We start from the raw sequence: 13,096 nt of genomic DNA on the forward strand, positions 1-13,096 counted from the left end.
CAAGTTAACTACTACTCTAGGTAGATTAGAGAGAATTTTATAATTGTAGATTGTTTCAGCATCCTAAGATAGTTGAGGTTATAATTACTTACATATCCTCTCTCATATTTTCCAAATTAGCAGAAGTTGATTTAAAATAGCATCTGCAGAATTATACCTACCACCTTTCAAGGTCATCAGCAGAACTGAAACGTACAGAAATTAAGAATTCAAAGTCGTCATTAAAATCAATTATTTTAATTGCTTAAATAAACATAAAGAATTAAAGTAGGCGAGGGAGATTGGAAGCAGTTTGATGAAATTCTCAGCGTCATCCCAATCACTGCTAGAGACGGTCAGAAAGAGCCCCATCCTGTGGACAGAACTGAAAGGCGGCACTGAGCCTTCAAAGACATGCACTTTGTACAGGAGTCCAAGCAAAAATCAAAGCAAATAATTAATAGCTACATGTTTGAAAAATATGTTGAATTACACAAAAAACAAGGGTCGTGACCAACTGTGTACCTGCTGCAGCCGACATTTTAAAAGATGACAATCTATGAATACTAAAGTGTGATGGTCACGTGGTCCATCATCAACACAAATTCAAGTGGAAATCATTTAATTAAACTTTCAGGAGAAGCCATTTGAAGAACAAGGTCAAGGCCTGGGTCTTCCAGTGGGATTCTGGTCTTCATATCCGGTTGCGCGCGGGCAGGGCAGGGTCCCTGGAGGCGGCTGCGGGCGCGGGCGGGGCCCTAGCACTGCAGCTCCTCCTCCTCGGCCCGCCGGGGGCCGCCGGCCGAGCTCTGCGCGCTGGCTTGGGCCGTGGAGCTCAGCACCTCCTCAAAGCTGCCTCCGCCGTGGTTCGTCCCGCCTACTTTCGTCTGAAACGGGTTGAGACGCGCACATGCAGTTATTTCGTTATTTCTGTAATTTTAAAAATAAGATCGATTGCTTTCAAGTTCATAAATATACTTGTCTTCTTGAAAGGGGATGCAAAGGATGTAGAGAAGTTAGTTTCCTTTAGCAGGGGGCTAGGGTATCATTCATATTTGGGTCCTGCGACTGGACTCGAAACTGTAATTTGTACAGATTTAGCGACTCTCTCTTTGTCTCTTCTACATCTAAAATTCTCAGTCCCTTCAGGGGCATATGCAGATCTGTGGATTTGCACCATCTACTCACTCACCCAGAGAACCGAGTTAATCAAATGGAATGGGATATTAGATAAATTCCCCCAATTTCACAAATGTGTGAATGCCTTTTAGTGACTCCAGCTTGAGTTTTCCATTTGGGATTTAGCAAGGCAATCTGGATTTCCGAAAAATGTCTCTTGAAAAGCAGAGTGGCTCAATGGAACATGATTTCTGGTTTCTAATACTTTGAGAGTTGGAGATGAATCATGGCTTAAGCACTGCTCCTCTCATATCTTTCCAGGCAGTTGTCTTTATAGGAGGAATATACCTTAAAATGCAAAGTTATGATGCTTTACGAAGCTCTCTTTTTGTGTACTTGTTATTGGCTAATAAGAATATAGTCAGGGGCTTCCCTGGTGGCGCAGTGGTTGAGAATCTGCCTGCCAATGCAGGGAACACGGGTTCGAGCCCTGGTCTGGGAAGATCCCACATACCGCAGAGCAACTGGGCCTGTGAGCCGCAATTACTGAGCCTGAGGTCTGGAGCCTGTGCTCCGCAGAGAACAAGAGAGGCAGCGATAGTGAGAGGCCCGCGCACCGCGATGAAGAGTGGCCCCTGCTTGCCACAACTAGAGAAAGCCCTCGCACAGAAATGAAGACCCAACACAGCCATAAATAAATAAATAAATATTTTTAAAAATTAAAAAAAAAAAAAGAATATAGTCAGGAAGAAATCAATTTATAATAAAGAAATATGGTTAAGTATTTTGAAAAATTCCTTATTATAAGGTCTCTCAAAAGAATATTTAATGGTCCAAAATGCTTAATGCAAGTCTTGTTAATGGCCACATTGGCCTTCCTTTAACCATTAACAATATGGAAAAATACTTTAAGGAAAAGAAAGGTATAGAAGATGCTGCTCTTCCCAAAATGCTGTCTACACCTCACTGTCACGTATGATCACTCACAAGGACATAAACCACACTGGGAAATGTACCTGCCAATTGCCTGGCCTGCCCTTTTAAAACCTTAACCAGGATTTAAAAGCAGTTCAGTCATCGCAAATCACACACGAACTTTTCTCCCATTGTCACTAAAATCCCTCTGCCTCTGTAAATTCAGTTACTAAGTTGAATTTTTCCACTCTGCTTGGGATTGGAAAACTCATTCTGGAAAGTGACAGATTGTAAATATTTTAGGCTTAGGAACCACATCGTCTCTGTCACAAATACTCAAATCAGCCATTGTAGAAAGCAGCCAAGATAATACATAAGTGAATGAGCATGGCTGTGTTCCATACAGGCTGTATGAATGGACACTGAAATGAGAATTCCGTGTAATTTAATTTTCAAATCACAAAATATTGTTCTTCCTTTGATTTTTTTTAACCATTAAAAAAAAAGTGAAAACCATTCTTAGCATACAGACGGCTCAAAAATAGGCAACCAGCTGAATCTGGCCCATAAACCTTAGTTTGCAGACCTCAGGGACAGAGCACTGATTCCTCCTCCACTCTGTGTTACCTTAGCACTGGAAAGAAGCAGGGGGTTGGTTTCAACTATCTGATTGTTCACTATGGTTATTTCTTTTCCGAGAGAGGCAAGGTTAATTCAATGTAATTAACTCTACTAATAGTTCCCGTCTTCCGTCTTCCTCTTTAGTCGCATTCTCTTTAGCAAGAGAAGTCACACACAGTGTTGAAATCAGGTGAATACCAATTACTGATGTTTTCTTCTGGGCTTTGTTTTGTTCTTCCCTTCTAGTTCTTGATTTCTCAAATCAAAATAGAAAAATAAAGAGGGAGGAAACCACTTGGAAATAAAGCACTTTGGCCAAGAAAGGAGTGGACTAAAGGGGTTTCCTAACCATGCGGGTTTTAACTACACACTACAATACTTGAGCCAAGGACCTCCTTAAGCAGAGATGTGAACAATAAGCTTCTCCCGGACCCTTCCCTTCAAAATGTTTTTTCATCCAAGAAGTTGTCACTGTGTCCCCAACACTATAACTGCTCTTTGCAAAAAAATTTTATTTGAATTACTGAACTGGGCTTCCTGATCTTTCTTAATAAAAGTATCCGGTTGAAAGGACACAAAGAAACAGTAAGTATATCTTACCTTTTTTTATGGTTTTAATTCAGGCCATACAATGTGCTCACCAAAAAGTAGGGGCACTAAAAATATGTTCTGCTTGACATGGGTGCAGAACGGTCAGAGGGGATGTAGTTGCCCATGATTCACTGGAACATAGTAGAACATTCCAAATATGGTTTCATAGGAGCTGATTCTGGGTCTGTTTTCTGTTTGCTTGTTTTAGGTGAAATAGAAATTGTGCTTATTGAGTGTACAGGTGACACCAGCCAAGATGTCAAGTAATACATTGATGTATTACAAGGATGTAGGCAGAAAGGACTAAATTTTATATGATTTTGATGAACTGGCAAGTTTTTCATGGGAAATCAAACTATCTACACAATTGGGTATAAAATAAGAACGATCCATTGCGTGCAAATGCCAGATGGTGTGACAGATTGTGTGCAAAGATGGCAGGAACGGACGTCGCTTCACAGCAGAACATTACTCCTAATAGAACACAAATATGAACACGATTCCCTCTAAGTGGTGTTTGAAAAATCAGGCTTAAAGCAGGATGTGTGAGTGGAAATACAGCATATAGACCTGCAAGGAATTTCACTCATCTGTACTGATTCATGAGTCATTCCCTCAGCAGGAAATAACCTCAGGATTGAAAAGTTACAGAAGTTTTGGAGAAGATTCAGAACACAAAAGAAAACTATGCAGAAAATAAACTATACACAGAAGGGTTAAATATCTATTGTTTAGTCTGGAGGGAAAAAAAGGAATGAGAAGTTTGTAATTATTGAGGAAGTGGGAGGTCTGACACACAGCATGACTATTAGCTATTCTCTTGTTGCCTGTGTGGGCAGAGAAAGAGAAACTAGGTGGTGGGTGGGCCGTGAGTCTTGTTAGACCCATGGACAATCATGCAGACATAGAATCTGCTTTCAGGAGGTCTTGACACAGGCTAGTATCCAGTTGGCTGAGTTAGTTTTGTGCATGTCTGAGGAAGGCGGCAGGCTCTGTACCTTCCATCCAGATGCGGTGAGAAAAGTGAGAGGCTGACAGTGTGGATCAGACACTTATCTCATATATGAACTGTGAGCTAACCAGAGTTTCCTGAAAGCAAATGAAAACAGGTTGTTCTTTATTCTTCTTTTGCTTCTTCATACCTCCTTCTTCTAAAGAAAACCTAAAAAGCACAACTTCTCCTATGTCAGAACCTGACAACAGAATCCATCCTTCTTGGATTGTCTTAAGGCTGAGAACCAAATGTTGAGAAATTAACTCCTGGGGTTTTTGGAATCTTTTGTTTTGAAACTAGATATTCTGGCATGAGAAACGTCTGTGACACTGCAGGTCTCTACCCATAAAAAGTTTTTCCTACAAACAGCGGCAATTTAATGGCTCCCCTGGGTCCCTAAATAAATGATAATGTTGACAGGCAGAGCAGTAAAACTGCACAACTAGAGACTGCTGGTAAATGAAATCAATGAAAGCATGGTAAATGTTGAGTAATAATTTCATTCTTGAGCCTTAAACACCTAATCACAGATCTGGAAAAGAGAAGACTATGTGAAAGCCTCTTCTAAGGGGAAAGACCCTCCAGGTCAAAATCAATAAGAGCATCTAAGACCTCGACTAAGGAATAACTTACACCCTCACAGACTCTCATCTGGCAGCACATGTGAGCGTCGTATGATTCAGAAGCAGCTGGGTAATCAGCACGAGCCTATATGTGCTTTTGATCTGATTAAAGATCACACGTATTCTTAATTTTCCTAGTAATAGGGAAATATAGAAATGGATTGTATGTAAAATAGTGATAATGGTATCAAGATGTAATTAAGTTTAGGTGGTATCTTTAAAAAATCTTAGTAGTATCAATGACTTTTCGTGTTTTAAACGTTCTATACAGTTAGGACTAGACTGATTTTACTTTTGCTCTTTTATCCTCTGTACGTTAACTTATCTATGCTCAAACAATAAATTCAATGATTTTTTTTTTTAGCACCTACTATAGAACAGGTATACTTTCAGTTTATACCCAGGGAACAAATGCACTATTACAAAATAATGCATTTTGTGATTCAGCTTTATTTTCCCTCCATGATAACCACACTGTGCTGTGCTCAGTACGTGAGTGGAGCAGGCAAGTGGTGTTGAGGGGCGGTGGATGGCAGGATAGCGCAAGGAACCAAGTTCATTTCTACTGGTCCGTGTCCAAACCAGAGGAGCTCTGAGCTGTTACTGAACTTTCACTTACACTCTAATTTCAGAGTTCACAGATCCTTTGTCCTATCCACAGTCATCTATCACATATCTGCTTCCTGGGGGATAGCATTAAGAGTTCTAACCAGTGAACAGATCAACACAAATCCCAGTTCGCTTTCATGAACAGTTCACTTCTGAATGATTTATTTATATAAACAACTTGGTATGGCTACAGTAACACTATTCAATATTGGTTTTCTTTATAGATTTATATGTGAAGAAAAGTGACTCTGTGCACTGCTGCCTTCAAATGCTGGTAGCCCCGCCTTTGGAGCCAATGGCAGCAATGCCTAAGCTGTCCTGATTCAACGAACCCAGCGACACAAAATTCACTTCATCTGTACCTTAAGGCTTGTGACAGTTGTCTCAACCCTCTCCTCAAATGATTTGAAAGTAGGAGAATTCCTAAAATAACAAAAAAAGAGAGGTCAGCTCCGAAGACCTAGCTGTCTTAGCAATCGTGCTGCGCTGCCTGTTTTCTGCTCTTACTTGCAAACATCACCTCTGCACCAGAGTCAGTTGCTGATTTGCCACCTACACCAACCATGTTTTCAAATTTATTTCACTTCTGCTAGGTTAGATCCAGAAACCATAACCCGACATGGAATTTTTCTAAGTAAAATAGATAACTATAGAATAAATAATATAGCATTTGGCAAGGATACAACTGTAATAATTCCATGGTGCACCGTACATCATTTCCAACGAGTCAAAGGAGTGATAGCTTAATTTTTCATTTACTAATTAATTGTTTCTATCGTAACACTCCTTTTCCCAGCTCAGTTATTTTATAACCAATAGAAAGTCTATCTGAAGAACGTCACATTCGAGTTTTCCCACTTGGAATTTTAAAAGTCATTTATTTTAGTGAATGTGACACAAGACAGAAATAGCTAAAGGGAAAAAAAGGTTCAGATGTTTTCAAACTTTAAAGTTTTAAAACTAAGCATTTTCTCAACATCCAGGAAGCAGTGTTTCTGAAAGTCAGTGCGCCCATTATTTTAGGCTGAAATATACTCACTACTTGTTTAATGCTTGATCAAAATGGTGCTATTGGCACGTGTTATATTTCCTCCCAAAGAAGATACACTTACTTGTTCTTACCAGACAGAACCTTTGCTGTCTATCGACAATTTATTTGTGACTCATTCACTGTGTTAAATTATCTACATACCATCTTGTAACTTTAAGATTTAGATCTTTATTTGGTGCTTTTTGGTTTCCTATACTGGATTTGGCCACATGACATTATGACTTAATGACATCATTACCATTAAAAATGATATCACCAAGTCCAACTAAGGAAACAGGAACTGAATTAAAAATGTGTCTTAAATCTTGTGTTCATGTTGGCTTTCAGCAACAACAACTGCCATCATTTTCAGGTAAAAAATTCAACTGAACGTTACTATACTTGATAAGCCACTTGCCATTCTCTCTTGAGTGCAGAAGAAATAAAATAAGAGGAATGGCCTAAAGAAACTTCATAAGGGCGGATGGTTATAAAATACGGGCTTCATTGTATGGTGTGGGCTGCAGCATGGCTCTAATACTATCAAGAGGAAACTAATGTAGAGGATATGTTTTCGAATGAATTTGGCTTCATTAGGGATTGTCTCCCAAGACTCTGATGCTCTGGATGGTCACAAATGCATTTGCATCCAGGCTGTATGAAGTAACAGTGGTGAGTTCAGAGGACCCAAGCATGGCATCACACCTTGTATATGACTCAAACATGAGTTGAATTCCTGTGAGGAATCCTCCACCGTACCTGTCTCACGATGAAATATTAGTGAAATTACATAAGAAGGATTCAGAAGTGTACACTTATTAGCACTTTACTTCCAATGCATGTTTTATTTGGCCAAGCTGGTCACATGACTAACTACCTGTCATCCATCAGTCGCACAGGACCACAGTGGGCAGACAGTTCAGCCTAATGGTTCATGGTTTATGTTAGTTGAGCAAAACCTTTTTTTTTTTTTTTTTTTAAGTTAATTTCAGGCAAGCTCACAAGGAATACATTTGACCCATAAGTCACTAGATGGATTCCTGGTTTCATATTTTTATGAATTCCTGATTCATATTTTTTTTTCAAGGCTTTTTTGGACACCCAGACTTAAAATTTAACAAGTAAAGAAGCTCAGAGCTGCAGGCTGCACTGCTCAATTCTGGTGCTCTTATTCTACGGGCAGCAAGTCATTCAAATATGAACTAAGCCATCTTGAATCTATGCTCTCTACTTACCACCAAATTAGGGAAATCAAATGCTGTGGTTAAACTTCCAAAGTAACCACATAACCCCAGTGTAGAAGAGACATCATCAGATATATAAAACAGACATTCCTCTAATCAAATTACACTAGAGTGCATGCTGGGGAATACGGAGAAACTATTTATTCAGATTTAATCATGTCATATACAACTACAAACTTGTAGCACTGCAAATGACCCTGGAAAGAATTTGGCTTCAGTGGGCTCAAACTATTTAGAGTAACTGAACTCCCTCTAGAATGTATTCACACCACAGTATATAATATAAAGCAGGAAGAAGAGGCACAGTTCTGACTGAAGTGAGCGAGGGTCCCAGAGACTAGATCCCCTCCCATGGAGCCCCAACCAGGGCAGCGCAAGGAAGCACTAGGGCTCCTGGAAGCACCAAGGGAAGAGCAGTAAAGCTGGTTCTAGCCTCTTATTTTTAAACATGATGAAAATGCTGTCACTGAGGTGACCTTCCCAAGGCTGCCAAGTTCACCCCTCAGGTCACACAAATCAAGAGTGTCTGGACTTAACCCAGTGTGTCTGGTCAATAGCCCAAGCCCATGACACCTACAATACTTGTACAGGATTGTCAGCCTTTTTTCCTGAGGACTCTCAGAAAAGAGCATAAGATAGGTCATGGCATTTCCCTTTATATAAAGAAGGAAAAAACCCACAATGTATCAATAAAGTTAACACTTCATGCACATTATACACTGATATTATGTAAAATAATTTACACAGATTACCTCATAGCAGGCATACTTATGGAATGGCGAATGGAGTAGCTTCAGGGCAAAAGCAGATTAAAGGGAAAAAAAAAAGAAAGAAAAAAAGATAGCACAATATAAGTACATGAGAAACTCCCTATTCACAGTTTCAAAACAGCAATTTCAACTATCTGAAGTGTTCCCTGCACACCCCACCAAGATGAGATTTGTTTTTGTTGGGTAGGATGGGCCACAGTCACTTCCAAAGGAATAAGGAGACCAGGTGGTCCATGGCTGTATATTATTTCACTTCCTGTAGGTTCCCTGTAGGCCAGGGAGGAGAGGAGGAGACTGTCTGGTTTGCCCTAGGTCAGCCCAACAGCTGGTGGACATGCTCACCTGGTCCAGCTCCCTTCTCCTGTTCAGGAAGACAGTAAGGGGCAAGGGGCAGTGCCTACCTAGCACATAGAGCCAGGCAGCTAAAAGCTAATCATTCCATTGTAGAGAAGCACTCCAGAGGACTGTGTGTAGTTAACATGAGTCAATCAAGGAAGCACATGCCAGGTAAACGCAATTCACACAGTCCAACATGGTGGCAGGGCTTCTGCATCCATCCCAGGACATCTGGTACAAAGATCAACTTTTCTGAGAACTCTTAAGATCATCAACCTTCTCACCCTGTTGATCCTACAGCGGCTAACTCGTCTTCCCTCTGATCGACTGCCTGTTATTTCTATGTGAGTTCCACTCGGAAATCAGGCTGCAGGAAGGGAGCAAGCAAAATGGGGTCCATTTTCCTAGGCTAGCATGCCCTCATCCAATTTCCACCACAGTCCCGGCCTTCTCTTCTCCCAGGAAGCTAACAGGTAGGGGATCAGACTCATCACCTTCCCCAACAATATCCACTGAGGTCATCAGTAGGGGCGGCACTTTACTAGAACTCAGAAAGAAAAGGACAAAGAAGTGCAGGGGATACTTACAGTCTTACCCTAGACCCTCCATTTAGAAATCATAGGCAAATATTTCCTCATAAGTTACATTAAAAAAAGAATTACTAAAAGAACTTCATCAGCGTTATAAATTATTCATCTCTTTAAATACAGGTAGTTTTCTTAATAAAAAAAATTTTTTTAAGGCATGTAATAAGATTCTACCTAAAAGGAGGCTTAATTCAGAGACGTGGGACTGACAGTTGCACACTTGCTAACATTTGAGCTCTTCCGGTGGCCTTTCTCCTCTTCACCTTCAGAAGGTACAGAGAGTTGAAGGTAAATCATCTGCCTAAGTAACAGTTACTAGGAATTCAGAAAAAGACAACAATCTAGAGGAAAAAACTCCTGTTTCTCGACCTCACTTTCTGAAAGTTTCGTAAACATACGCAACTCGCAATTGCCACTTTCCTCTTCTTTGAATCTAAGGACCTCTGCCAGTGTAAGAAGGCATGATGCAGAAGGAGATTCCTGAGGGATGTCTCAGCAAGTGAAAGTCGTGTAAATGATTCAGAAGTGAGATACACAGGGGCTGAAATAGATTCAAATGCATTAGGCGCCCTATACTCTGTAACTCTCCCTGGTTGTGAACACTCTCAGCAACAGAGACCTGGTCTTTGGCTGAAGCGCACCCACAGTGGGGCTCCGGGGAGGAAGGGAACTGCTAGGGAGCCGGCAGGGCCCTGGGGGCAGCGCTTACCCGATGGAGTGAGACCTGCAGCCGGAGCAGCACAGGAGAGAAGAGCGGGAGCAGGGTTAGCACATCAGAATGCAAGGAGCCGGCCTCACTGCCCACTGTCCCCTCTTTGAAGAGCCCCAAGGAAAAGACGAGGGGACCCCATTTGTTACTCTTTTAGAGTACACTGACTTTTTAATGTCTTCACAATTACTTTACCAACCTACCGTATGTGTGCTTCTCACTATTTTTCTCATGGACATATAGAGGTGGCTGGATTCTCTAATAAAGTCACACGCCTCCTCCAAAGATTTCCACTCCACTAGATCACACGCAGTTTGAACAAATTCACCAAGAAGTCCCAAGAAGATGGCAACATTATTAATATAAAAGTGATTCTAATAGCTTGCATTTCTTCAGAGTACTTTCATAAATGTGACCTTATTTTAACTTCAGAGAAAACAGTCTAGTTAGGTAGCTATTAACCACGTTACCTGACAGGTGGAGAAGAAGCCAGAGCAATTCCGTGACCAGGCTCAGGGGCCTTCACTTAGTGGCCGTCAGGAGAAAATGAGAACCTTAGCTCAGGAAATCTTATTTATTTTTATAAAACATCTAAATTAAATCCTAACATAGCGCTTTTCATCCAGTTATTAAAAGGCCCAAATTCTAGGTTTTCAAAACCTGTAAGCATTAACTTTTAATTATTTTAAAGAAAAACTGAGAGGGGATTCCCTGGAGGTCCAGTGGTTAGGACTCTGAGCTCTTACTGCCAAGGGCCCGAGTTCGACCCCTGTTCGGGGAACTAGGATCCCGTAAGCCTCGCGGTGCAGCCAACAACAACAACAACAACCAAAAAAACCCCACAAAACTGAGAGGTACTGTTTTTCTTCTCAGGTATCTGAATTTTTCTGTCAATCTTTTTGAAGAAGTTCAGAAATTTGTTCCCAGAATTCACAAAAGAATTTTATGGTATAACCAACAAAATATAAAATAATATGATACTTTCAAACTGAAAAGGGGTTCAAAGTAAAATGCCTGTGATAAAATTTTAAAATTTCCCCACTATCATTTTATAAATTGGCAAATTAATTTGAACGAAAAATTTAAAACTTACTAATTGTTCTCTTTTGAGAATCGTTATATTAAACTTAAATACTTTTCAAATATGACTTTTACATATATTACTTGTTCTAGTATAAAAGTAACAATTCTTTGTAAAACTTTTTGCTTTCACAGAGAGTTATCCTCATTTATTTCAAATGTTAGATATTATAGTTTGAGAAAAATATAGGCCTGAAAATATAGGTCTACAAAATATTACAGGCCCATATCTGAATGTGGACTACATTTCCCAATATTTTTAGCCACAGTTTGTAATGGAAGTTTTGTATCCTCTACACAGAGCAATAATTAATGAAAAGTTTGGAACTCCTGGGAAACAGGTTATCCATTATGCTAAAACAAAGCCACATTGAAACAGGAGGAAAGGCAGTCAACACAACCTTGATATTATGCCCAGTTCTTGTAGGAACATGAGTATGTCAACATGCTGCACGTGTGAAACACAGTCCTCGTTCTCTACAACTTATGAAACACACTGCACTCCTGTTCATGGACTCTCCCAATTTCAATCCTGTGGGGTCACCTTGTAACTGAGAGAGTCACTTAGTAAAGGTAAAAACTGGCATTTATTGAGTGCTTAATACATGGCAGGCTCTCTTTTGCTACTTGTATAATAAACTGAAGATGTTGTTACTTATATCCCCATTTATAACTGGGAACAGCCACAGATTCCTAGACGCCACCCAAGACCTACTGAGGTGCAACCTTGGAGAGAGAGGTGGAATCTGGGAATATGCATTTGTCAAGCTTCAGAGGTGTCCCTAAGGTCTGCTACCGTTAGAGAAACACTATTCTAGTCGGCAGTATTATGCCACTGAATCCCAGTGTTCAAGTGAAAGGTTTCAACTAAGTATGTGGAGAACAAACTTTATAAACATGACAAAATATATTTTCTTGGATATAACTGGTGATAAGGTCTTTCCTGTTTTAAGGAGTTATTTAATTAGTTTAGATAAATGTTTTAATGCCACTGAAATGACTGCAAATTTTTATATAATAAAGTTAGGGTTAATTCATAATCCAGAGTATTTACCGTTCATCACACACTGCCTCTGAAGAATTTTAACTGCTTTTTGTTATTGCTTTATTAGCAAAAATGAAGATAAAGCAATGTACTCAGATTCATGCACATGTACTTACTTAACTCTAGCCTCAGAATGCCAAGTTGTTAAGATGATGCATGAATTTTGGGCACAATCCAGTAATTTTTGACGTCAAAAAATAACTTAAACACAAAGATATAAATATTTGCCTCTAGGTATCAAAGCTGCAGGGTAACAAAGAAAGCAATAGTTTAAGAATCCAGTAAAATAATACACACATATTTTTTAAAAAGAAGAAATATAAAATGTACTTGAGAAGTTTTTAAAAAGTGAATTTGATTTCTAGAGAGAAAAGTGACATTGATTTATACAGAAAAATCTCCTAAGCATATCAGCCAAATTCAAAATAAACTATGATAGGTATTTAAACAAGCAAAAAAAAATGAGAGTAACAACTCTGTGTAAGATAACTTCCTAGTACATAGTATGAAAAATAAAAATGGTCAATACTACATTGTTTTCCTGGTGCCTATAGTGAGGTCACTTGGTTCTCGGTTCAAAATCTCGATATTCACCCTAATTTTATATAACAAATACTGAAAATAACCAAAATGAGCAAAGGGACTGGTTTAAAAATTTTGCTACAGCTATGCACTGGAAGATAATACAGCCATTAAAAATGAAGATGTAAGGACTTCCCTGGCGGTGCACTGGTTTGGAGTCCACCTGCCAATGCAGGAGACATGGGTTTGATCCCTGCTCCGGGAGGATCCCATGTGCCGTGGAGCAACTGGGCCCATGAGCCACAACTACTGAGCCTTTGAG

The 13,096-nt window shown here is 39.8% G+C and overlaps 1 protein-coding gene across 4 annotated transcripts in view; it reads right to left on the minus strand.

Annotated features, from left to right (window-relative positions):
• Positions 1–218: 218 nt before the first annotated feature.
• Positions 219–13,096, minus strand: part of TPD52L1 (TPD52 like 1) — a 107,232-nt gene continuing 94,354 nt past the window's right edge. Inside the window, exons 5-7 of one of the 4 annotated variants that reach the window (XM_032651891.1) lie at positions 8,478–8,516; positions 5,814–5,874; positions 219–866 (exon numbers count right to left, since the gene is read on the minus strand). In XM_032651891.1, the coding sequence (XP_032507782.1) occupies positions 738–866; positions 5,814–5,874; positions 8,478–8,516 (229 nt within the window). In that variant the 3' untranslated portion in view covers positions 219–737. Of the gene's footprint in view, positions 910–5,813; positions 5,875–8,477; positions 8,517–13,096 lie in introns of all 4 variants that reach the window. The other 3 variants (XM_032651892.1, XM_032651893.1, XM_032651894.1) reach the window with 3 other exon arrangements.

This window comes from Phocoena sinus, chromosome 12 (genome assembly GCF_008692025.1).
Source record: "Phocoena sinus isolate mPhoSin1 chromosome 12, mPhoSin1.pri, whole genome shotgun sequence".
Lineage (NCBI taxonomy): Eukaryota > Metazoa > Chordata > Mammalia > Artiodactyla > Phocoenidae > Phocoena > Phocoena sinus.